Here is a 26,821-nt window from a genome sequence, read left to right on the forward strand (position 1 = left end):
CTCCTCCGCTGCCTCCACGACACCGAGTCGCCGGGTCACCCTGGCCTGGCCCGGCCCCGCCCCTCTGTGCTCTGCAGAATGCAGCCCCCCCGGCACAGCCAGCGCCAGCGTTGTGGTTCCGGGAGCCGGACTGAAGTTCCGGGTTCAGTGGCTACGCTACCCTTTTTAGGAAACTGGGAACTAAACCAGTGCTCATTCGGTGTCCAACTTTTCTGCAAGGCTAATGACAGAAGCCAGGGGCCGGACTCCAGTCACACAGCGCTAGGCTTCGACTTGGGCGGTTGTCTTCAGAGTCTTCAAACACAAGCATATCGAGTGTGTTAGAAGCAACAGCTTGCTTAGTGTTAATCGTACAGACTCAGTTTCTGTGACCTTCTTTGGATTCCATCCCCATTCAGATATTTGAAAACCTGGAAAGAATGGCTTTGTTCGCTTACTCTGTTAACTGTGAAGGCTTTTATGATCTAGGCGTGTTAATTGTAAATACCACTATTAAGCACAACTAATTAATTCCTGCAAGTCAGAGTTCTCAACCCGCGATTCAAGACCCCTGTGGGCTGAGTGACACTTTTGCAGGGGTTGCCTAAGACCATCGGAAAACATATTCACATTAAAATTCATAGCAAAATTACAGTTATGAAGTAGAAATGAAAATCTTTTTATATCTTTATGTTGGGGGTCAACACAACATAAAGAGCTGTATTAAAAGGAAAGTTGAGAATCACTGCTGTAAGTGAACCTGAAGGCCGTCTGGGAAAGTAATCAGACATATGTTCATTAGTCAAATGGTCCTCTAGGATTATTCAGTGGGTTTTTATCCCAACTTTGCATGGAATTGATACCTGTTTGATTTTCCTTATGCAGTAGTGAGGTGGACAAGAACTTGCACCCAGACAGTTTGTTGCACACCTATAAGCCAGACAACTCAATCTCCTTATTGTTATAATAAAATAATTCAGTTTCCTTATTGGTATAGTAAGATTAATATTTGTCACAACTATGAAACTGAAGTTGGAGTGGGCATAGGGAGAGCCTAATCTATTTTAAGATTGTACAAGACTAGCCAGGCATGGTGGTGCACACCTTTAATCCCAGAACTCAGGAAGCAGAGGCTGGCAGGTCTCTGAATTTGAGAGTTTGAGTTTGAGGTCAGCCTGAGCAATACAGAGAAACCCTGTCTCAAAAGAAAAAAAAAAAAAAAAAGGTTCTACAAAGCTGATGGACAGATTAAAACTTTCCATGATTGTGGAAAATTGGAATGTTACAGGTCCAGAGCCAGATTAACTTCAGCTGTCTTTAGATGCTGTAACAGCTTTCATTGCCTACCTCTGTCTGACCTAACATCTTGGCGACTATGGGTAATTCCTTTGGGAATGTACTAACAACCCACTGTCAGCTAATATGAAAGACAATTCCTGGAAGAAGACAGGTTGGCTGGTTAGAGCTTCAGTGCTGCAGACATGTTTTGGGGCATTTCTACCTCCCCCATTTATTACCCTCCTCTGGACATGACCGGACACCTTTGTGGCCAAAAGGTAAATTCTTTAGACTATATGAACAGACCTAGCTTCCCCTGGTCAGAAGGATGCTGTCAGATATCAGCTAGGGCCCATAACAGCTTTCCTTGCTTTGGTGTAGCCCACCTACCTGATGTACCCACTAATATATTTTATATTATGACCTTTGAAATATATTTTTAAAAGGTCATAAATTTGCTCCTGAATGAGAATTAGAGGGACAGGAAAAGTGAAAATTGCTCCCTAAGATGGTGGCTTCTTGTTTCCAGACAAGAATAGGCTGCATAGGGTATGTATCTACACAGGACTAGTAGAGAAAAGAGAAGCTGGCCTTATAAAACACCCAACTGAATGTCTGTTTAGCACATTCCCATCTTTGTGGCTTCTCAATCCCAAAGGGAGCTGATTGCAATAAAATCGCTACTTTGGCTTTCTCCACAGACAGTCTTGTCTTTCCCTGACATTAAATTCTTTTTTTTTTTTTTTTTTTTTTTTTTTTTTTGTCCCATTGAATGAAGTCAGAGATCCCTTAAATGACTACCAGAACCCCATTACATCTCTTGGGGGTTCATCTGTGATTTGAGAAGGACTCAGAAGTGGTCATGACCTTCTGGTACTCCAAAGGCTTTGGAGTGAGGGAACCCTGTGACCATAACTGACATGGTGAGACAGCCTCCACCTCTACTAGGAGTAAGGAGGGTAGGGAGATACGGCTCTGATATAACAGCACACCTTGCTCTCACATGGCTAGATGGAGATTTGCCCTTCAAAAACTAGGGCAGGGCTTATATGCTTTTATCGCCATTTAAGTGGCATTGCAAACTGGACCCCAAGGAAGCAAACATCTTTCCAGGGAGAGAAGAGGGCAGATTTCTCACTTGATCCACCTGCAAAGGCCCATGGGGAAAGTCACTCTGGTTGATTCATGCCTGGCTTTTGAGCCCCGAGAAGGAATGGCTAAGTGTAGGCACCTGGGCCTAGGCTGTCTGGGGAAAGAATGACTCACTCGATTTTCTCTATTTTTTGAGCCGCCCTAGCACATAAGTGAGTCTTGAAAAGTTTTGATTTACTGAAAAGAAAGTGACGCCAAGCTTGCTTTGGAGGTGGGGATGTGCCTGGAACACGAATGGAGGTGGCCAAAAATGAGCAGGTGTGTAGGGAAGCTCTCCTGGGTACTGGCACTCCTGAGGGGCCTTGGCTGTCGGGGGGGGGGGGGCACATAACTGCTGAAACTTTGTGCTTCCTTAGAGCTCTCAAGAAGAACAAACATTTTCCCTCAAAGCTTTGCCACTATATACGGCATGTGAGGGAAGGGACACAGGTATCGGAAACAGGGCCTCCTTTAGCTGAACTGTTCATAAAATGACAACACTGGCCTATCAAATACTCCCTTCTGCACACACCCTTTCTCTAGCCCAGGCTCCACCAAGTCCCCGAGTGTGTGCAAAGCTCTCTGCTGTCTTTGTCAAAGACACTGGGTTCTTTAGGTCCCCCAGATGGTGTGGAAGTGAGGAAGAAAATGGCAAGGAATGCTAACAGTAAGGCTGTGGGTGGGACTCAGCAGAAGACTAACACGCGCTAAGCCCTGAGTTCCAGCCCCACGACTGAAATAAAAACAAATTGCAGCCAAAATATCCATAGCTACGAGCAGGGGTAGGTGTAGGTTGAGAACTAACTGCACTGGTTTCTTGTTTTGTGAACCTTACATGGATGCTGCAGGTTCCTGTGTTTCCTAACTGTTGTCAATAAGGGAAGCATTTTCAGAGCACCTTGCAGGGGAGGGTACATCAGTTATAGCAGAAACCATTCACTCACTGGAGTTAGGCTGGGTGTGGTGACACATGCCTTTAATCTCAGCACTGGGGAGGCAGAGACAGGCAGATCTCTGTAAGTCTGAGGCCAGTCTAGACTATAAAGCAAGTTCCAGGCCAGCCAGGCCTATACACAGAAACCCTGTTTCAAAAAGCCAATGCCCTCAAAATCCAAAACAACACCAAAACAAAAATAAAAACAAAAAACCCCAAAACATAAAACAAACAAACAAACAAAACCCCAAACTACAACAACACTGGGGTTAATTACTCTGAAGTCAGACTGCTGTGTTCAGAGTATCTGGGATGATTCTCCTCCCACGTGCTCACTTCCCATGGCTAAGGGGGCGGTGCTGGTATCTAGTTTCTCTACCTAAATCGTTTCCACTCTGCTCCTGACGCTACCTTCCTATCTCAAACCCCACTCCTTAGCCTTCCCAGGCTGGTTGCTATGGCCAGGGGAAGTTGGAGGATACTGCCATCCTAGTAGCCAAAAGTGCCCTTGCAGCCATCCACTGGCTGTACCAGGAGCCTTCCTATCCTGATGATCCTTGGGACTCTGGGTACTTTCCTCTCAATTAGATCTTCCTACTATAACCGGGATGGCATTAGGTCTTTTCCCTGTTGAGGATCCAACCTCTCTATGGCTGATTTGTTTCTTACAAGAAATTAAATGTCACATCAGGAATTTCAAGGGATGGTGGCATCAAAATTGTCTTGGTTGTAGAAGCATAGGTGTTAGTATTTAGGCATCTGTACTGCCTGTCCTTGGGGCTCTGACGGGATATGCCCTCAGCCGCAGCTTCACTATGTTCCCTATTAAAAAGGCCCTGCCCAGCTCCCATCCTCCTCCCCTCTTTTTCTCTCCCCTTACCTCTCTTTCCTCTCTCCTGCTGCTCCTGTCCCTTATGTTCAACTTTTCATTTATCTTCAAGAACACCCTAAATTGGGCTACAATTACCAGCTAGATCCCACTATTTTAATGGTCTATGGTTCTGCTTCCCTACCTCTGAAATAAAGTGATCACATACTTAATCAAATAACCCAGCCACCTCAGTCCTCCATCCCTGGTTCCTACAAAAGCCATATATTACAATGACTACCCGGGCTCTCCTGGATTCTTCCCCACCATACACCAAAGGGCCTTGGAGAGTTCAACCCAAAGCACCCAACCCTCACCTCCACAGGCCCCTGGAAGGCTTCCTTCGGAGATGATGGGAAAAATCAGACGCTCCTATGGTAACAGTGCCTTCTCATTAGCAGAGCTTAAATGACACACAAGGTACACACTTATTGAGCTCTGCTCTGGTATTGCCCATCCAGTCCCTCTAACATGGCATCCCGTGAATGACTACTTCCAACAACCCAAGGATGCACTTACCGAGCATTGCTCTGGTATTGCCTACCCAGCCCTGATTTTCCTTGTATGTCATTAAGAGAAAGGAACTTCCCCGAGAATTCTGATCTAGCTGATAGGATGGACCCATGCCACAGTGAGATACCTTAGCAAGGAATTGAACTAGGGGCTAAGGGGTGGCCAAGATGCCTAAGGGCAATCAAAGGCACAGTATTCCTGGTCCCTGGATGACATAAATTAACACTGGGAAATCACCGCACTGTATATGCCAACATTGGGGACATAACCCAAAAGGACACTCATAGCACTTGGGCAACAGGATAGTGAAATATTAAGCTCATTTAACAGAAGGCCCAGAGATGACATTTACAGTCTGCCTCTCCCTCAACCCTGCTTCTTACCTTCCTGATGGGGCAAGTCTTGAGCATGTATACCAGGAGGTCTTGCTAGAAATCCGTGCTTCTAGTCCTTACCTTAAAGACTACTCTATAGAAAACTACAGCTGTTGATGGGAGTACAACCGCATAGGACAGAATTAATAAGGCAGGCAGGAAATGAATGCTGTAACAGAATACAAGACTCTTGAGCCCAACACCCTCCATATCAACACTGCTTTTCTAGTTCAGAGTTCTAAAGTCTATATTCCTCAAAAAAAAAAAAAAAATGGCCTGGTTGTTCACATGTTCACAGCAACAACAACATCAACTTCTACATTAGTTACTTTTATATTGTAGTGATAAATCAAAGGAAATAATTCATAGGAGCAATTTTTTTTTTGTGGGGCTTGCAGTTCCCGGGAATAAGAGTGTGTTATGACAGGGAAGCAAGCTAATAAAAAGCTTTCCTTCACAGTTCTTGTTTCTGCTGCAGCTTGAGTTCCTGCCTTGATCTCCCTGTTGATGGATGGTGATCAGGATGGGCAACCACATGACCCCTTTCCGTTTCACATTGATTTTGGCCCAGAAATGTTTATCCCAGAAATGGGAAGCAAACTGACATTTATGTATTTCTTGTACTGAACACTTATACAACTATCTGGAAGGAAACTGGTATTATTAACAATCTTTGTGAATGTCATAAAACATTCCAAGAAAACTTTAAAGGCTCCTCGTACGAGAAAACAGTTTATTATGTTGTCAGGCTTTTAGCAAATTATTATCCAAATGCCAGAGCTCTGAAAGTTACAGACATGAGGCTTTTACACTTTTTAAAATTTATTTTATTATTATTATTTTGCTTCTCTGTCTTCTGAACATGGTTACATATTCTGATTGGACATTTTATAGTCCTTGATAGTAATGGCTAGTGATGAGGGGAAAGGAAGAGGGCTTCAGGAGGGATGTGTGGTCAGTCCACGTAGGGAAACTGAAAATTCTGAACTCACACGCGGACATCGATCAGCTTACATAGCTGTTTCCAAATGGCCTCTCCTCCTCCTACCACATTCCCTCCTTTGATGCTCAAACCTATCTTAGTATCAAATAGCATAATTTTTGTTTGAAGTCTTATAACTTCACCATGGGTGGCCACCCCTGCTCCCCCAACTTCTGTAAGGCTGGAGAGAAACCTTGTGTCTAGGAAAACTATGTAAGGTAAAATCAAGCATCCTTCCAGAATTGTGAGCATGACATAAATATTTTCAATCCTCCGAAAGTTGAAAACCATTTTCTAAATAAACTGTCTGGGTTTTAGCCATTTTAGATTTGAACTGGTATGTGGGTCATTTTTGCTTAGCGTGTGATCGATCTCTTAATGATATTTTAATCATTTATTTGGAACAAGTAGTTGTTTAGATGTTATTTATGGCTCCACATCCATCAAAAGATAGCATCAGTTGTCCTGATTAATGACTTGTGTTGACGGTATGATCACCTTCCTTCTTATGGGTCTTCTAGACTGATTGATATTCATTCGCGAGGCTATTGCAGGTCAGAACATATGTATTGTTATCCTTTGTTGTTGATACAGAATACATGATTTTATTATGCCTACCAGTTAAGAAAAATGAGTTATGGTGATATCCTGTCCTAACAGAGTAGTAGGAGGACTCTGAAATTACAGAAGGGAAACACTCTTTGTTCACAAGCCAGCCAGAGGAAGAACTATGTCCCAATGATTTCAAAGTTGTGAGGACTTGCCAGACCACCTTGCTGAAGACGGAGAAATGGACACTAACATGGGCCAGTGACAGGTCAGGTCACACCTGGACCTGAGCTCCTTAAGAATGCATACAAATTTCAAGTCCACCACTTAAGCCCAAGCCTTGGGTTAGGCAGGATCTGAACAGTTGGGCAGGTAGGTGTGTGCACGCCTGTTTGTGTTTGTCATTGCCTCTCTTTGTCCTTCTTTCCAGTGTAGGCACATTGAATAAACCTCCCTTTTCCACTTTTCACTGCAGTCTCTTAATTGGATATTAAGGCTGGTGGTGGCGGAGCCTAGCTATTTAGGGCATAGGGTCTGACTCTTAAAACCCTGATCTAAACTTTCACGATAATGCTGGGTGGGGGGCAGTGTTTTGCATATATGACAAAGAATGGGCATGAAAACCTAAATCTTCTCCACTTTACTTCCTTTGAGACCAAGGGCAGGAGTGACGGAGAACTTTGATGTTTGGTAGTGTTCCATTATGCCACCTTTGGCGTTATGTTCACATGTTCCTTGCTTGGACCCAGGAAAACTACACAATTGGGCTGCTCTATGATTCTTGGCTTTCTTGCCTAACTTGATTTCTCCAGGAGCAGAAACATTTTGTCACCAAGTACTAATGTTTATTATGTGAAAGACAATTGGGATAATATTATTTCCTTTTAAGATAAATCATTACTCAGATTTGTTTCTAGGTAAACGGTTCGAAAACCACAGAGCCAATAAAGGCTGTAGATTTACATATCGTGACTATAGAAATGCAAAGATCTATTGACTTGTGTCCTCTTTGCCATCCATGTTATTCTGCTGGCCAATTATGTTAATCCGTGATCATAGGACTCTCTGGTCTAAAAATACTTAGATGATTAATAAGCATTCTTCCATATTAATTCTCGTTACCAAAGATGTGCATGTACTCAAAACAAAGAGAATGAAAATAAAACATAACAAAACAAAACAAAGGCCTGTGGCTCCTCCTCCAAGCAACCCCCCTCCCAGTGGTGATGAATGGGATGGACTGTATGCCCCCTCCCTCGGGAGGCTATCCTTTCACTGTTTTAGGCCGTTTTGCAATTCTTTTCTTTAGAAGATATACATATATTTAATCAAACAAAGCAGCTGCTTTTCCTGTGATTGGCGCAAGACCAGGGGGCGAGGACACGGACGGGCGGCAAGGCTGGGCTGGTGGAAATGCAGTCAGTTTGATGATGGAGCGGCTGAAGATGCGCTTTTCCCTGCTCTGCTCACACTTTGAGTGAACCCATCTTTACAGGCTTTCCCTACCGCAAACGGGAGCTTCGCGGGCGAGCGGTTTTTCTCTAGGACCTCTCGGTAGGACACAGCCACCGGAGGAGAGGCGACGGTAACTGGGAGTCTTGGCGGGTCTGCGGGACGGCTGCGAGCCGCCGCCGGGAGGGCGTGACTGGGCAAGGCTGGAGGTTCGGCTTCTTCGCGCCGGCGGCATCCAGATGTGCAAGGCACCGGCCGCCAGGGAGGCTTCGCCGCGCAGCCCCGGCCCGAACGCCCTGCAGGAGGTTTGTCCCTGCCTGCGCGCCGTGCCCTGAGCTCTCAAGCAGCGAAAGCGCGCGGACATGGGCGAGACCATGTCAAAGAGACTCAAGTTGCACCTCGGAGAGGCGGAGATGGAGGAGCGGGCGTTCCCCAACCCCTTCCCGGACTATGAGGCCGCCGCCTCCGGCGCGGGATCCGTCGCTGGAGCCGCGGAGGAAACCGGCCGAGTTTGCCCTCTCCCCACCACAGAGGACCCGGGCCTCCCCTTCCACCCCAACGGGAAGGTGAGTTGGCTGCCAGGGCTGCCAGGGCCCCGACCAGCGGTTGGGAGGGTGAGGCCACCTCCGCCAATGGTAGCGTCCGGCGGGCGGTCACGCCCTGGGGTGCGATGACGTCATCGGCGCGCGTCCCCGTCTGGTGCGGGTCCAGGGAAAAGGCGGCAGGGCGAAGGGTTTGATCCCGTAGGCACGGCTTGGATCTGTTTGTGGCTGAAACACTCCGGCGGAGCACTTTGATGTCTCTTGGGACTAAAATGTGAATTAGTTGTTGCTGTTAGGTAGATGTCTTTTCTTTCTTTCTTTTTTTTTTATGACATCTGCCCGTGGGTGCGCGCTTACTTGGGCCAGAAAGACTTAAAGTCATACCTTCTAACATCTTTTTCTTTTCAGTTAATTTTGTTCTTTAACAATTTCATACATGTATTTTATTTAATGCATTCTGGTTGCTCCCACCCCACTGTCTCTCATCTCCCCCGAACCTCCCCAGCCCCGCCCAATCGCTGTCTCCCTATTTATGTCTTTGTTTGTGTCCCTCTGGGCTTGACCAGGACTGTCTGTGTGAATTATCCATTGGAACCCGGCTACTCCTACCCAGAGTGAATCTGTAGCTAATAGTTAAGCATTAATGATTAGGGTCCCATGAGCCCCTCCCCATCCATGACTACCTGTTGCCTGTTGGAAGGGCCCTTCTTGTGCACATGCAAATAATTATAGCAATTCTGAGCTCATGGTTACATTGGCTGTGTCGTATCTTATGGCTCTTGGATTTATTCTTTTCTTCTTCTTTTTTTTTCCCCCCACCTCTGACCATTCCTCAACGTGCTCAAATTTTAGAGAGTGTAGCCCAAATAGCTTGTTTAGGGCCAAGCTGTCATCTGTTACATGTAGTAATATGGAACCTTTGGATATATGCTATTTATTTTTGAAACAGAGTCTCTCAGTGTAGCCCCTGGTTGGCCTGGAACTCACAGATATCCACTTGCCTCTGTCTCCTGAGTGCTGGGATTAAAAATGTGCTCCACCATGTTCAGCACATTAGGTATTTTCATCTCCAACTTTTGAGAACCCTCTAGATTGATTTCCAGCAGTGTAAACGGGCACCATTTTCTTGACAACCATGTGCTAGCATTTGTTATTTGTATTGATGAGCATTCTCACTGGGGTGACATGGAATTTTAAAGTAATTTTAATCTGCATATCACTTATTGCTGAGGGTGTTGAACCCTTTTAAAAACGTACACTGTTTGCAGTCTTTGTAGTACTCTGTTTGAGAACCTTCATTTTTTTTTCAGTTGCATAGGCCCCTCCACCTTTAAAAAATCATTTTATGGAAGTATTTTTCCTTCCTGATCACCCTGTGCTTGCCTAATACTCAGGAGGTCAGAAGAGGGTGCTGGATCTTTCTGCAAATGCAGTGTGGACAGCTGTGAGCGACTGTGTGGGTGCTAGGAACCAAACCTGGATCCTCTGCAAGAGCAGCAAACACTCTTAATTGCTGAATTGTGATTCCAATCCCATGTAGCCCATTTTTAAAAATTTGTTGTCTTTTTTCGTGATGCTTAGGTTGATTTTGTTCTGTTTTGTTTTTTAGGTCTTTGTATATTCCAGATACTAGACACTAGTCTACTGTTGAATGTGTAGAAAAGATTCTCTCCTATTCCATGGATGCATCCCATTTTTGACTGTGGTCATAATGCCTGTGATATTGGAGTCTTACTTGAAAAGTTCTTACCTACGTCTATACATTGACGTATACTCCCTCCTTTTCCTGGAGCAGTTTTAAAGTATGAAGTCTTATATTGAGGTAGTTTTGTGCAGAGTGACAGATGATGGTTAGTTTTCTTTTGAAAGATACCAATATTCCCAGCACTGCCACGACCCGCACAGCTTGGGGTTGATCTGATGGGGCATTAGGGGAGTGAAGAAACAACAGACATGTTACAGAAAAGTCAATACCCGGTGTGCTGTTCTTAGCAGCTCAGACTGGGTGCATTTATTAAACAGAGCTGAGTGAGGAGGTGGATGTTCAGTCTCAAGCCCAGGGCAAAAGGCTGAGGTCCCTAGTTAACTCATCAAAGTGGATGATGACCACCAGGCTTTCCCTGTAACCCTTAGTCACTACCTTTTACAGGGCCATCCTGGCTGGCATGCTTCACCCCTACCCTAAACTTCTCCAGCCCTGGGGCTTGGCTGCCTTTCCTCCAGTTGCCCTTCCCTATACAATAATCTAACCATTTTGCTTACCTGGCCTTTTTCATCTACTCTTCCCTTTCCCTTCCCTTTGTCCCCATATGGTCCATCTCAGACCCATCATGTCCACTCTGGACTACCCCAGATGACCCTGCCTCTGACTATGCTCTCCCATGTATTTATAATAAACTTTTTCTTCCACCATACCTAGGGAAGCCAAGTCCTTTACTTTTATTTTATTTTATTTTTCTTTCAGTGGGGTTATTATGTGGAGCTGAATGAGGAGGTGGGTTGGGTGATTTCTGTAGGGTTATAGTCATTCAGGGAAGGCTATGCAATTTGTATGGCCTGAGTCACTGGACCCCATGAATTTTGCCGTGTTAATGTCAATAGGACATACGCCTCTGGAATTTATGTGCTGCCCTTCATAGCACCATCTGTTTAAGAAGCCCTCTTTTTTTCCAGTGGGGTTTTTGGTTTTTTGCATTTTTGTTGGAAAACAAAACAAAACAAAACAACAAAAAACCCATATAGATGTAGTAGCATGGATTTATACCTGAGTTCTCTATCATGTTACATTGATCTACATGTCTGTTTTGCTCCAGAACTGTGATATTTCTACTAGCATGGACCTGTAGTCAAATTGAAATCAGGTGTGTTGTGCCCAGCAGTCCTCTTTTTGTTCAGGATTTGTTTGGCTGTTCTGTCTTGTTTGTGTTTCCATATAGATTTTAGCATTATATTTTCTGTTACTGAAAAGGATTGCTTGAAATTTTGATGAGGATTGCATTGAATCTGTAGATTGCTTTTGGCGAGGATTGAATTGAATCTGTAGATTGCTCTTGGTAGGATGTCCGTTTGTACAATATTTATTTTCCCAATCCATATGCATGGGGGTATTCCCATTTTCTAGTATCTTCTCCAGTTTATTTCTTTGGGGCCTTAATATTTTCACTATAGCAGTCTTTAGTGTACGGTCTCATTTATTCATTTGTGCATGCATGCCAGTGTGTGTATGCATTTGTGTATGTGTGTGTTGTGAATGAGTTTAATTTGTGGTTCCTTTTTCATTATGTTTGTCATTGGTACATAGAGATTTTTGTGTGTTAGTTTTGTATGACATTGGCAGACATGCTTATCAGCTCTCAAGAGATTTTGATAGCGTCTCTAAGGTCTCTTTGTGTATAGGATCTCATCATCTGCTAATACTTTTGGCTTTTCTTATTGGTTACCATTTATTTCCTTCTTTGTTGTATCTGAAATTGCTATGTCCATCCAGTTCGGAGCTATCAAGTCTAGTACGAGGAGCTGGGTTATGGTAAGTAATCTAATAGTTGTGGAGCTTAGATGGTTTTCTAACCAGCAGCATCAGTTTTATGTGGTATCTTGGGAGGGTCCAGTCAGAGGAGGAAAACTGCACCAAATTGATTGTTATTAACTCTAATGAGATTGGTGTAATGAACAATGTCTCACAGGGAGTAAAAAGAACTTAGAGACTATAGGAATGGCAGATATGAGGAACAGTCTGAACTGCTAGGACCAAGAGAGCATTTGAGGACAAGGCTCTGGGTAGTAGCTATCTGATGCTGGATAATAAATTACCCTGAATTTAGCAACTTTCAAAACACTTATCTCACACAGTCCAGAGCCTCATAACACTGCAGTTAGCTGTGTGGTTCTGACTCAGAGTTTGTCATGAAAATGCAGTCATACCAGAGCTCAGTAAAGTAAAGATAGTCTTCTAACTTCCTTCACGTAGTTGTTGGCAGGCCTGACTGGCTAATTGTTTTCCTTTTATATTTGTGCATGCATGAGTTTGTGTGTGTGTGTGTGTGTGTGTGTGTGTGTGTGTGTGTGTGTGTGTGTTAGTTAGTGCACACACACGCACCATGGTTTTCTCCTATCATGTGGTTTCTGGGAATTAAATTCAGGTTGCTGGCTTGGCAGCAAGTGCCTTTACCAGCTTACCCCTCTCACTGTCTCCAAGGGTTCAGTTTCTCACCATGTGGGTCTTGCCATAGAGCTGCCCTTATGACACAGCAGATTACTTCTGACAGTGAGTGGTCAAGGAGACACAAAATGTTAAAGCATGTTCTCACCGAATTTGAGGCTGAAAAGTAAATAGGGACAGTTTAGAAAGACTTGATTACTCTGAAGAAAATATAAAATTAGAGAACTTTTACTTTTTATTTGTAATTTGACCTTCTTGAACAATGGTTTATTTTACAGTTACTTAATATTCCATAGCTTAAAAAAATTGATGGGTTCTCTCTCATTTCAAAATGTATTTCACATCTTAACATATTATAGAAATAGAAGGAAATCAGTACTTCTCAATTGCTAGGAGAATGACATTTCATTCAAAGTGGACAGTTAGATACCTGAACCTCTAGCTACCCAAGTGACTGAAGCAGAAAGACAACTTGAGCTCAGGAGTTGGAATCCAGCGTGAGAAACTTAGATGAGATTCTGTATCTCAAAAACAGATAAACTGAAGCACAAAGTAAATAAGCATAGTGTGTGGCCATGGGGTTATGGATGGAGGGGTGACACCTACAATCCTTGTCAGAGTGATGTTTGTGGTTAGGCATCAGCACTTCAGGATACCTGTTAGGAATACAGGTCCCACCTCAAACCTGATAAACTACAATGTCTTTAAATATTCTTGTGAGGCACATAGGGGAAAAAATAATCTCTTGACTCTTTTTCAAGAACATAAAGGGGATAATTTGTATGCTTATGTGCCACCCAAGTCTGTATGCCCAGCCCATCTCTATCCCTTTTGATGCCATCATGGTGGTGTTGATTAGGGTTGCAGGAATGGATTTGTTCTCTTCATCTATTTAAAGAGTAGCAACACTCAGCCACATGTTATTGAAAGCACGCACACACACACACACACACACACTGATTATGTTTTCAATTGAAACATCAAGATTGACATATGATTGAAGGCAGTTTGCAGAGGAAGACTGGAAGTCCTTTGCCTGGGCTTCCTCTAGACCACGACAGAAAAAAACCTCCAATATACAAACTTGAGGGATTCCGGTGTTGTACAGATGTCCCAGAAAGGGCCTTAGCCACATGGCCCAGTACATTTGGAACTCTTTTTTTTGGGTCCTTACTCTATGTCTATTCTTGGGAGTACTTTGCCTTCCTTAGTCATCTGTCTCATTTCTAACCATGTGCCCCTGGTGCATTCCTTTGCCCTGAGACACAGGAGTCAGGAATCAGTGCCCTCTGCATGCAGATCCACAGCCTTGCACTAGACACCATGTGTGAACTGAAGTTCCCAGAAGGAGAAAAAAGGAAAATGTGTATGTGACAGGGGGAGGGGTTGGGGCAAACTAACTGCACCTGGAGAGGAAAGCGTCACCACTGTTAAAGAGTCCATGAGGCCAAATGAAATGACTGAACTTCAAGGTTATCAAGAGTTAAGATGTTGCAGACAGGAGACCAATTATCTGGGGCTATTTTTAGTTTCATTGAAAGCTACTTATACTTCACATCTGTGTCTGACCTAGTAATAGCCTGTAACTTTGACAGTCTTATATTAGCTTTCACTGGTTCAGAAGCTGAGAATGTTAACAGCATCTGAACCTGATAAGAGTTTCCCCCGTTTTGCTATAACCTGCCTACCTGTGGCTCCCACTAATGGATTTGTAGCTGCTTTGATTTGTAACTCTTTAATACGTGGGCAATAAAAATCCCATATTGTAACTACTTTCATAGTGGAACATGATTTTGGGGAGACCAGAATCCATGTTCCTGGGCTCTGCTCACTCATATTTGGCAACAGCATAAATGCTGTCTTATTCCCTTTGAGGTGAGAACTATGGTTTTGAATCAGTAGTTATAACCGGTTACCAAATGTGGGGCCCCAAGGACAATCCATGATCACTGGTGGAGTTAGTGGGCTTGGTGTCAGGGACCAATAGGAGGCTCCTTATTCCCAAGTATTGGGCATGCCTCCTCAGGTGGGTACCGTGAGTTCTGCATGGGGCTCAGCGCTCCGCTCCTTGTGTGGTTGGTGGTACATCTGTTTATTGTGAGATGGTGTGGGATCTTGTTGGATAACCTTTTGGTTTCTTTCAAAATGTTCCATTGAAAGAGTTCAGTTTGTTTACTTGCTTTGGAAGCCTTTTAGTGTCTGACTGTTTATTTATTTTGTTTTCAGACCTCTGAAATAATTATTGTTTGATAATTTGGCAGCAATCTATTTTCTTTTTCTGGACACTCCTCCCTGTACCTAATCTGAAGGAAGGGGAGACACATCTAGAAAAATATTGTTATACTAGCTGGATATGTGTTTGGTAATTTACAAAAATTAATAGGACTTATGCTAAAAGATGCTAAATACAAAAGTAATTAAAGTTTTTAGAGGGTATGTCAGAATTAAAGAAAAACTTCCAAGAACTCTATTGTCAAACTCCTGTTCTCTTTTACCCTTTTCTGGCCTTATCTCTTCCTTGTTTATCTCTAAACAGAAGAAAACTCTGTGTCAAAGAAGAGGGTTGTTCTGGCTTGTTCTAGGATAAAACCTAGAAGCAATCCTATTTTACATTAAGAACTCCCATTTGTAACAACTCTGGCGATTAACTCCTGAGCAGGGATGATATTCCAATTTAAATAAACAGGTGTTCTGGGTTCCTGTCTGTCATGATACAGCACTCTGATCAAAAGCTGTTTGGGAGGGAACAGTTCTTTTAGCCTACATTTGCTTGACACAGTCCTTCACTGAAGGAAGTCAAGGCAGGAACTTTCACAGCAAGAGCTTGAAGCAGTAACTGTGATGGAACAGCTGTTAGCTAGCTTGTTCTCAGGTTCATGCTTGGCCAGCTTTAATATCTGCCCAGGGAATAATGCTGCCCATAGTACAGTAGGCTAGTTACAGTCAAGATAACCCCCTGCAGACATGACCACGGGCCAGTCTAATCTGGGTACTCCTTCAGGTGAGAGACTCCCTTGTCTGGTGATGCTAGGCTGGGTCAACTTATCAGTTAAAGCTAATGATGACAAGAAGATTTCTTATGTCTTAGAAATAAAATGATGTGAAATTTCTCCTTTGTTTTACTTCATTCTCGAGAGAAGGTCTCACTGTGTAGTCTCTGCTGACCTGGAACTCACAGAACTCCACCTGCCTCCCAAATACTGTTAGTGCTGTGATTAAAGGCATATACCACCATACCCAGATGCTTTATTAAAAAGTACACTCTAAGTATGATAAGAGTCCCATGGACTACCAGGGTACCTTCACAATAATTGTCTTTGCCATCTTGTATGCCCTGAAAGAACTGAGTAACAAAATTATTTTTTGATAATCATTGTATTTTCAAGGCTCTTGAGCAACATGCATTAAGACATGTGCATGTTTCTGAATATTTATGTTTTCATATGTGTGATTATAAGCATTTTAGTGTAATTTTTTTTAGTATTGCTACTACTTCTGAAAAATGGATCCTTGTATTTGGCAAGCTGCGGTAACTGCAACTCTAAAACATTACAGAGAAAAGGGTGACTTTACACCTGCGTAAAACCTTAGAAAGCTCTCACTAATGTGTCTCATCACATCAAAGATATACCTCTTTGATTGCATGTATTTGGGACAGTAGCTTACATAAACAGATGACCCAAAAGTAAGTAAGATACAGATATGCCTGACTTTGATTTTGCTTTTTGGTTGGATTGAGGACTCAAATTAAAGGACAATGAATTTGAAAACATGCAATATTTATCCACATAGTTCTGAGTTAGTTCACTCAATTTAATATTTTCTAGTTCTGTCCACTTATCTGCAAATGCCACAATGCCATTTTTATTCATAGGTGAATAGTATTGTGTATATAAACCATTTTTTAAAATTATCCATTCATTATTTTAAGGACATTTGGGTTGTTTTCATTCCGTAGTTATTTTAAGTATAGTGGCAATGAACATGGCTAAGCAAATATCTCTAGAGTAGGATGTTGAGTCCTCGGGGCATATTCCAAGTACTGGCATAACTGGGTCATATGGGAGATTTATTTTTAGCTTTCTGAGATTTTTCTACACTGGTTTCCAGAATGGCTGCATCTGTTTGCATTTAGCAGTGGCTGAGGGTTCCTGTTTCCTAGGACCATTTTTGAAAGATGTTATCTTTTCTCCAATGTATATTTGTAGCTTGTATGTCAAATACCAGATAGCTGTAGTTATATGTACACATGTTCTGTTTTGTTGTTTTGGTCTACATGTCTGTTTTTCTGCAGTATCTTGCTATTTTTATTACTGTGGCTCTGTAATATAATTTGATATCTGGAATGGTAATCCCTCCAGCATTGTTGAAATTGCTCAGGATTTTTATTGTTTTGAATAAGTGCAACATTTTCCTTGCATCCTTAACAGTATGTGCCATCATTTGTTTATTGATTTTTGGCCACTCTGACTGGTGTAACATGTAATCTCAATGTGATTTTGGTTTGCATTTCCCTAGTGGTTAAGGATGTTGAACTTTTGTTTCTGAGTTGTTTGTGCTTCGTCTTTTGAGAACTCTGGTTAGTGAGAACTCTCACTTTTTAATTGTTATTTGTTTTCTTGATATTTAGTTTTTTCTTTATGTATTTTAGATACTAGCCTATTAGATGAATAATTGGTAAAGATATTTTCCTATTCTGTAGGCTGCTGAATTGCCCAAATGCTGTGCAGACGCTTTTCAACTTCATAAAGTGCCATTTATTAATCGTTATTCTTAGTGCCTGTGATTTTTGTGTCCTGTAAAGCCCTTTCCTATGCCAGTGAATTCAAGTTATTCCCACTTTCTCGTCTATTAGGTTCAGTGTATCAGGTTCAGTGCCTTCTGTTGAGATCTCTGATCCATTTGAGGTTAAGTTTGTGCAGGATGATAAGTAATTCTACATGCAGCCATTCTGTTTGACAAGCAACATTTGTTGAAGATGCCGTATCCTTTTGTAGTGTTTACCTCTGACTTTATCAAACCTCAGGTGTCCATGGGTGTGTGGATCCATATCTGGGTTTTTAATTTGATTACATTAATCAACATGTCTGTTTTTATTACTGTATCTCCACAGTACAATTTGAGATACTTCCAGTGGTTCTTTTATTATTCAGTTTTTTTTCAGCTGTCCTAGATTTTTGTGTTTATTTATGAAATTGGAAATTGTTTTTCAAGTTTCTATGAACAATTATCTTGGAATTTTTATGTAGAGTGCATTGAATTTGTAGATTGCCTTTGGAAGAATGGACATGTTTACTATATTAATTCTGTCTATCTATGAGCCCAGGGGATCTTTCCTTCCTCTGGTGTCTTTTTACACTGGGACTTGTACTTAGGAATTTGTTATTTGGTTGTTATTTGTTGGGTCTCATTGCTTCTTTTAGGTGGGTGTGTTTGTGATGAGGACGAGGTTGCTGTATAGTCATTTTCCATGTTCAGATTGTGTGCAAGGTACCATGCTGTATCACTAGACCTTCCCCTAGGGTAATTACTGGCTGCAGCAGTAGGACCCCTGAATTCTTAGGTCTACTTGATAGCTTGCACATTTTTCTACTTCCTAGAAGTCTTGGCTTGCTGCCAGGAGATTCTCTGTGATGGATGTCTCATACTTATATTCTCCATTTCTAAGGACTATCTGGACCAGTGTCCATGTCTTTCTCCATTTCTGGCGTTGGCTCCCCTGTCTTTGTGGTTCAGACTTTTTGTGGGTGGTGCTTCTATTTGTGACTAACTCTGCGTGTGTGTTCCTCTTACCTTTTTGAATGAGCTCCTGCATGTCTGTGTTCAGTATTGTGTTCTTTGTAGACGTAGCTTCTTTTGGCTTGGTTAGGTACTATGAGCTATGTGAAACTAAGTTGTAGAGAAAATGGTGTTTATGTGCAGGTAGGTAGCTGTAGTTATTTACAACTAACTAACCTTACTTGGTTAGTTGTAGTATAGTCTCAAACCTCAGGGGAATCTTTGTTGATGGGGCAAAGATGAGTTTGAGCCAAGGGATGGCTTTTGTTTTCATGGGGGTGTTTCAGGAATGTATGGGTTGGGGAGACTCAGGCTGCAGGCAGGCATTTCTGGCCTGATGAGCTTGCTCTGATGGGATGTGGGGACAGGGGAAATTAATAGATGAGAGGGTGCACTATCCCTGGTCTCACTGGGATGTCTCAAGTGCATGTGTGAGCTCGGGCATACAGTGTCTGACCTCACTGAGGCTATCCCATGGCATATGGGTGGAAAGAACCTTGAGAGTGTGTGGGTGTGTAGTCCCTGATAAAAAAGGGGTAGTCAGGGGGGAGGGGGCAATAGGAGCCTTTTATTTGTCTTGTTTGTTCGTTTTTAATTTGAGGAAGGCCCAGCAGAGGCCAGGCTAGCCTTGAACTTAACTATGTAGCTAAAACTGGCATTGAACTCTTTTTTTTTTTTAAAGTAGTAATCCATATAAGGTGTTATTTCATTAAAACATTAACTCTACAAAGCCAGAACAGGTTCAGGCCCCCTAAGAAGTGCCAAATAAGGTCATTTTTCTCTACTATGTTCAGGGCAACTTTCTACTGCTTTCATGAAGCTCTCTTCTTGTGCAATTTAATTTCTTTCTTCTTTGATTTTTAGATTGTTCCTAACTTTATAAAGCGCATCCAGACCAAAATCAAAGATCTTCTCCAGCAAATGGAGGAAGGACTGAAGACAGCTGACCCTCACGATTGCTCTGCGTATACTGGTTGGACAGGTGGAGTAGGAACCCTTATGTTCCATTCCTATATACTGTATACTTATATACTATGGTATATAAGCCGAAACTTGACGTTTCCTCCTATTTTAAAACAGTGACATTCATACTCTTGAAGCATTAGACAGTTTTATTATGAGTCATTTTGTAGTTTTGTTTCTGAAGAAATACTGTCTGAAAGTTTGATCTTTATTATGTAGTATATTTTTATAACATTTAACCTCATACAGCTATGCACATCTATGGCAAGAAAAGGTCTACTCTATGTTATTTTGTTGGTTTGGTTTTGTTCTAGTTTTCTTTTTGTCAAACTGTGATTAAATGGTGTCTCTGGTCTGTTTCATAAATGGTTACCTTGTTGGTTGTACTTAATTTGCTTCAAATCGTTTTAATTATTTATATACATAAACATTTTCTTTTAATGATAGATTTATTACATCATTTAAACAAAAAGTCATGTAATTCAGGATCTGAACACTCACCTGCTTTAACTGACTTTACATTTTTGCTGTTCTAACTCTGGGCTCTCTTCTTCCTGGTTCTCTTGATCGATGCTATAGGAGCTCAGATGAGATACACAAAGCAGAGTTTAGGAAATAGCAGGTGTTTAGTACAGATTAAAGCTGAGCACTTTGTCAAGGGGATGGAAGTAGCAGCCCAGGGATCACTTCATAGTGTAACTACTGTTAAAGGGGATGGAAGTGGGTAGTGGCCACAGGGGTCACTTCATAGAGTAAGTACTGTTAAAGGCTCTGCGTGAACAGTGAACAAAGTGGTCATTGTGCAGTCTATGTCATAGGCCAAATGTATACTATTTCCAGAACAGATAGCTTTTTCTGAGGGCCCTTTTCTGTCCAGGGCATGGACAGTCTGTTTGGATAGACTATTGGAGCTATGTTTGTCCTTTATGAGGGTGCCTGATAGATAGTAATCCTACCAGGTTTGGGATCCTGGGATGAGGTTTAGGTAACTATCTGTTACTGGCACATTCTTTTGACTAGTAGTTAGTTTTAAACCTTGAGTATGCAAGTTTTAAATTAAGGCATGGTCAGCTCCAATGTGCCCCAGGCCTACAATACCTAACTGGCTACTTAACATTACCAGGTAGTCAGAACATTTTCGTAGCTGTATGAAGTGTATAAAGTAAGACAGACCTTGTTCTCTGAATTATAGTCAAGTCTGATTAGCATGCTAATAATTCACATTTAGAGACTTTCCTTTTAGCTTTAAAATAATATTTTACTTATTCTTTGAGAATTTTATACATTCATACAATGTATTTTCATTATATATACCCCCTATTACCTCTCTCCAGATTTCCAGGGCCTGGAACCTGTCTTTCTCCTAACTTAGTGTATGCTTTTATATTATTAATACTAATGATAATAATCCCCTGAGTCAAATTCATGTTGAGTATGTGTACATGGATTTGTAGTCATTCACTAGGGCAAGGGCAGTCTACCAGCCGCCACTGTGACTGCAAAGTGACTCAGGGCCATCCTCCCCATCAATGCTGGAGTTTTAGGTGGCTTAATCGTACATATAAGTCTTGTATAGACAATCAAGGCTACTTCGAGTTGCGGTATGAAAACAGCCATGTCATCTCCAGAAGACAGCGTTTCACAACTCTGCTCTGCATCCTCTAGCTCTTACATTCTTTCAGCCTCTTCTATGATGTTTCCTCAGACACAGAAGGGGGGGGGGATTGTTATAGATAACCTATCTCAAGCTGAACACTGGCAGTTACTTATTTTGGCACTTTGATCAGTTAGGACTTTCTGCATTAAGCACTGCAAATAAATAAATAAAAAAGCTTCTCAATCCAGGTTAACATCAGCACAAACCTGTTTGCACAAACATAAATGTTTATAAGACAATTTGAAAATATTAACATTTAATGATACAAAAATAGTAGACTCTTCCTAGGGCTTATATAACCTTCCATTTATGGTCTTTGACTGAGTTTGCAGTGGGATATTTCTCATATTTTTCAAGTCTCATGCATCTAAAGTTGGTTGTAAGGTGATAGATACAGGTCCAGTCTCGTTCTTTCGCATTGGACATCCAGTTTTTGTAGCACACTTCTCTTTGGCTCATGGTTTTGGCATCTTTGTCAACAATAAATAGCTGAGATTACGTGTATTCATGTTTGGGTCTTTAGCTTTGTTTCATTGGTCTGCGTGTGTGTTTTTGGACTGTTATCATAATGTTTTGTATCACTCCGCATTCTTTTTGATCAGGATTGTTTTGGCTCTCGAGTTAAATTTTAGGATAGTTTTTTTCCATTTCTGTGATGAATGCGATAGGAATTATATTGATTCTAAAATAGCTTTTTGGAAAATGGTCATTTTCACAGTATTCATTCTACAAACCACGAACGTGTCTTTCTTCAGCAGTTTGAAGTTGTTTTTTAAATTTTCTTTTTATTTATTTTTTGTGTCTTTCACATCATGTATCTTTTTAAAATTTTTTTTTATTTTACATATCGATCCCAGCTGCCCCTCCCTCCCTCCCTCCCTCCCTCTCTCCCTCTTTCCTTCTGTCCCACCCTCACATGTACCCCGACAACCCTCCCCTCCCATCCCCCACCTCCACATGTACCCCGACAACCCTCCCCTCCCATCCCCCACCTCCACATGTACCCCGACAACCCTCCCCTCCCATCCCCCACCTCCACATGTACCCCGACAACCCTCCCCTCCCATCCCCCACCTCCACATGTACCCCGACAACCCTCCCCTCCCATCCCCCACCTCCACATGTAGGGTGATGCCCTCCAGGAGGGGTCATCTAAATCTGTCAAATCATTTGAAGTAAGGACTAGGACTTCTCTCCTGTCTCTAGGTTAAGGCAGTATCCCTCCATGGGGGATGTGCCCTGCAAAGTCCTTTTGTACACCAGGGATACGTCCACTGTATGAGGTCCCTTAGACTTCTCAGGCCTTTCAGCTGAGACCCATGTTCAGGAGGTCTGAGTCAGTCCCACGCTGGATTCCCAGCTATCAGTCTGGGGGCCCGTTAGCTCCTCCTTGTTCAGATCAGCTGTCTCTATGTGTTTCTGCAGCGTGGTCTTGTCCTCCCTCTCTGCATCTGGATTCTAGTTCAGCTCAGTGTTTAGTTGTGGGCCTTTGCTTCTGTTTCCATCAGGTACTAGATGAGGGCTCCATGATCACATCATGTATCTTGTATTCATTTCCCCATTCCTGAGTGTCTGCCCTCTGCCCTTGCAATCTCCCTCCCAAAATAAAGTAAAATTTAAGAGAGAGGAAGAAAGGAAAAATCTAGTTATGGAAGGTGTAGTACGACAGTGAGTCATACAGTAAACCCTTTTGTCCATGTATCTTTACTTGAAAGTGTTCCTTGCAGAGACGCATTGTTCTGGTTCAAGGCTTCTGGTCTCTGCTATACTATCGGTGCTGGGCGCTCACTGGCGCTCCTCTTGAATGTCTTGTTGTTGTGCTGTATTATACAGATCTTTAAGCTTTGGGTCTGCTGGACCAAAGTGCTCTAGCACATCATAGATGGGTGGATGTTGGGGTGGGCAAAGTCATAACCCTGGTTCTGGGCCTGGGTAGTTGCAGGGTTGGTCAGCCCACCAGCTCTCCCCACCCTCACCACCAGGGTGAGCTCTCCAGCATCGCCCTGGCCAGTTCACTCCTTCCAGCAATGAATAAGGGGCGGGGCTACTTCTCCTGCTTTCACACCCTCAGGATCAGTCCAGCCACACCTGAACCATCAGAGCCAGATCTACCCCGTTGCCCCGATGAGGTGCAGGGTCCACACTCCCAAGTGCTGCCGCTGGGGAGGGATAGGGAAGCTCTCTCACCCGTCTCAGGCACAGAGTGGGGCATCTCTCACTGCCCACACCACCTTGATCAACCTGAAGATGAATTAACTACTAAAGAATAAACAACTAGATATTTAGAGAAATTTAAAAATTAAAATAAGAGAATACAGATCAGATTATTAGGTAAATTAGATGAAGTCTAGAGTATTAAAGATCTTCAATTTTAGATTAAATGAACATCTTATTGACCCACTCTAACAACATTTATTTTAGTACTTTATTGTGCAGTGTGCTCCTGTTACATTGATTCCTTTTTTACCTAGTTATCATGCCGACTTCCTTTTTTTTCCTTTTTTTTAAACCATTACATATTAATTGAACGGATTAATGGGGTTCAGTGTGACACACTGCATGTACTGGTCAAATCCATGCACCCTTCTCCCATTGTCCCATCGCTCAGGAGTCAGAGTATGCTCTCGAAGGAAGTTATTCTTCAAAGGGTTTCTGCCAAGAACTCTCAGTACAATTGGTTCTTATCCTTCGTGAGGGGAGACTTTGACAGAGAATCTCAGTGTAGCCGTTCTGACCTCAGAGTCACTGTCATGTAGCTGAGAACGTCTTTGAATTGCTGACACTGCTGGATTCATCTGCTAGATGCTGGGATCACAGGCGTGAGCCACCACACCTGGCTCCGGATTTCTGTTTCTGTTTTAGAAGATGTTGGTGACAGGCAACCCAGTGTACCATGTCATGTGGTATTCCCTAATGGGGATTGGACTCCCCTGGTTAGATGCCTAGTTGTTTGATGAGGAAAGTAAAAACATGAAAGACTGTAGAAAATATAAAAATGAGAAAGGAGGCAGAAATTTCAGAAAGATAATCACTTACTGTAGAATCACATAGAAAGAAATTATTTGAGGAGAAGCAGAAAAGGAAGGAGTTACATTAGCTTGAGATTCAGGAGGACTGAGGATAAGCTGGGAGGATATGAGTCAGGACTGTGTCTTTTCTAAGCATAAATTGATGACTCACCACCTTGGGCCAGTAACAGAACGATAAGTTTCAACCTAATTTTTGTGTCTTGTTTTCAATTTTATGAAATAAATTACACTTTCTGTTGTTATTGTTCATGATGTCCATTTCAAAACTCACAATCTTTGTAGAAGATGTTTTGCATAATTAGAAAATTACTTCCTGAAGGTAAAAAGGAAGATAGTAATGCTTTTCATTTGGGGGTGGGACTCATTCCAGGCATAGCACTTTTGTACCTGCAGCTGTACCGGGTCACTGGTGACCAGACCTACCTGCTCCGATCCCTGGATTACGTGAAGAGAACCCTCCGAAATCTGAGTGGTCGCAGAGTCACTTTCCTTTGTGGAGATGCTGGGCCCCTTGCTGTGGGAGCTGTGATATATCATAAACTCAAAAGTGAATGTGAGTCCCAGGAATGCATCACCAAGTGAGTTTTAAAACTTGAAAATGTCTCCAAAGGTTTTGTTGAAGAATTACTGAGAAAAGATGTTCAACCATTAGCCATTTTCTAATCTGCAGTTGCAAACAGGTCTGTCTGAAAGTGAAGTATGTTAATCTTAGTGGTGGGATCATATGAGTGTGCCTTAATTTCAGTGGGACTTTAATAACCATTCTCAACAATTTTTGATTGCCTTCAGTGCGTGAAAGTGAGTTCACATCCATGAAAGTAGTTTGAGAATAACTAATCCTGAGTTCAGTCTTTAGCACTTAGTTATAGTGACGCGGGAATGATGATGGACCGTGAAGGTTTTTGCAGTGGTTAGTTTATATTCTTGAACAAGCAGAAAGCAAGGTCTCTTCCTTGGATCTGGTAGAGTATCTGGGCCATGAGGACATTTCATGTTGCTGGAGATGGAGTGACTTAGTCTTGCCTAAGAAGTAACACCCTCAGCTCCATCTTACCTAGACTTTACACCCCTTCCTTCTGATCTAGATTTTAAAGTATGAACTCTGGTTTTACGGTATGATTTAGTGACATAGACGTGAACATTTGGAATCTGTTTCAGAGCTGGAGATTGAATGCAGGACCTCAAATACTTTTAACACCGACCTACATCTCTAACCTATATGCTTTTATTCTTAATTTTGTTATTTGAAACAGGAGGTAATAGAGAGGTTTGACTATTTTATGAACTTGGGGTTATTTTTCAATCATTGAGAGATTTTTTTAGACATTTTCTGGGATAATCCTTTGTCTTGTTGGTTAGACTTCTACAGATGCATAGAACCGTTGTCTGTCAAGAGTCGGAGCTTCCTGACGAGCTGCTGTATGGACGGGCAGGTTACCTGTATGCCTTACTGTACCTGAATACAGAGATTGGTCCCGGCACTGTTGGTGAGACAGCTATTAAAGAGGTATTGTGGGCCTACTGGATCTACCTATTTTCAAAGCTAGCTGATGACATACAGTTCTGGTAATACCTGGAGCCTCTGCTTCTAGGTGGGATTAATTTTACTTTTAAAGTATCTCATAAAATATTTTTCAGAAACAGCTACTTTTCTTCTCAAACTTTAAAAATCAGTGGTCTTATTGGTTAGGTTGTATTTCATTGGAACTATATAGTTCAACTTTGAAAGGTTAGAGGGAGGTGATGATAATTGGGTATTTATAATCTGTTCATTCTGGTCGCTGTCCTCTACATATACCCTATCCACATAACTGAATGTAGTTTGGTACACTTAGCCTGCTTGGAAAGGGAAAAGAAACAGCTGCCATTTACAAGATGCCATCCTGTCTGCTCATGTCTCGTTCCCCTAGCTTAGATGGCTGGCCACAAGGCTGGGTGCCCATCTAAAACTTGCAGCATTTTACTATCGTGAGTCTTTGCCACAAAGTCATTCCAGACATTAGACCATAACACGGAAGACCACATTTCCTTAGCTCCCACTTCATCAGTGAAGCTAGTACATGTCTAGGAGATGTCCTTGCTGCCTTTTAGAGAAAACTTGACAGCTATGAAGCAAGTAAGAACTTGGAAGAGTTTTTAGTAGGAAGGCTCTATAGGATTTAGTAACTTTTCATACTAAGAACTTCAGTTCCATAGACTTCTTTAATATGTTTTTCTCCTCAAGCATTACTTTGTGATTTTCTCTGACTGAATTATTAAATGAAATAAATTGTTAAGATAATGGCCGCTCAATTTTTTTTTCATTAAGTAACTTCTCTGTGTTCCCCTACACACCAATGTTAATTGGAGTAGATGGAGATGCTTGTAAGTTGTTTTGATAAGATGATGCCTTTTTGTCTCTACAGGTAGTCACTGCTATTATTGAGTCAGGAAAGACTTTGTCAAGGGAAGAAAGGAAAACTGAGCGCTGCCCCCTGTTATATCAGTGGCACAGGAAGCAATATGTTGGAGCAGCCCATGGCATGGCTGGAATCTACTACATGTTAATGCAGGTACATAAAATATGTACCTGCATAATGACCATATTATAATAGATTAGACCAATATGAATGGGGCATTAATTCTTCATAGGG

General features: G+C 42.2%; 1 protein-coding gene across 1 annotated transcript in view; it reads left to right on the forward strand.

Annotated features, from left to right (window-relative positions):
• The first annotated feature begins 8,209 nt into the window (after positions 1–8,209).
• The window catches only part of Lancl2 (LanC like glutathione S-transferase 2), a 32,963-nt gene continuing 14,351 nt past the window's right edge, over positions 8,210–26,821 (forward strand). Inside the window, exons 1-5 of the mRNA XM_051202904.1 lie at positions 8,210–8,626; positions 19,404–19,521; positions 24,559–24,766; positions 25,548–25,695; positions 26,594–26,740. Coding sequence (XP_051058861.1) covers positions 8,423–8,626; positions 19,404–19,521; positions 24,559–24,766; positions 25,548–25,695; positions 26,594–26,740 — 825 coding nt within the window. The 5' untranslated portion in view covers positions 8,210–8,422. The remainder of the gene's footprint in view (positions 8,627–19,403; positions 19,522–24,558; positions 24,767–25,547; positions 25,696–26,593; positions 26,741–26,821) is intronic.

Source organism: Phodopus roborovskii, unplaced genomic scaffold, assembly GCF_943737965.1.
Source record: "Phodopus roborovskii unplaced genomic scaffold, PHOROB, whole genome shotgun sequence".
NCBI lineage: Eukaryota > Metazoa > Chordata > Mammalia > Rodentia > Cricetidae > Phodopus > Phodopus roborovskii.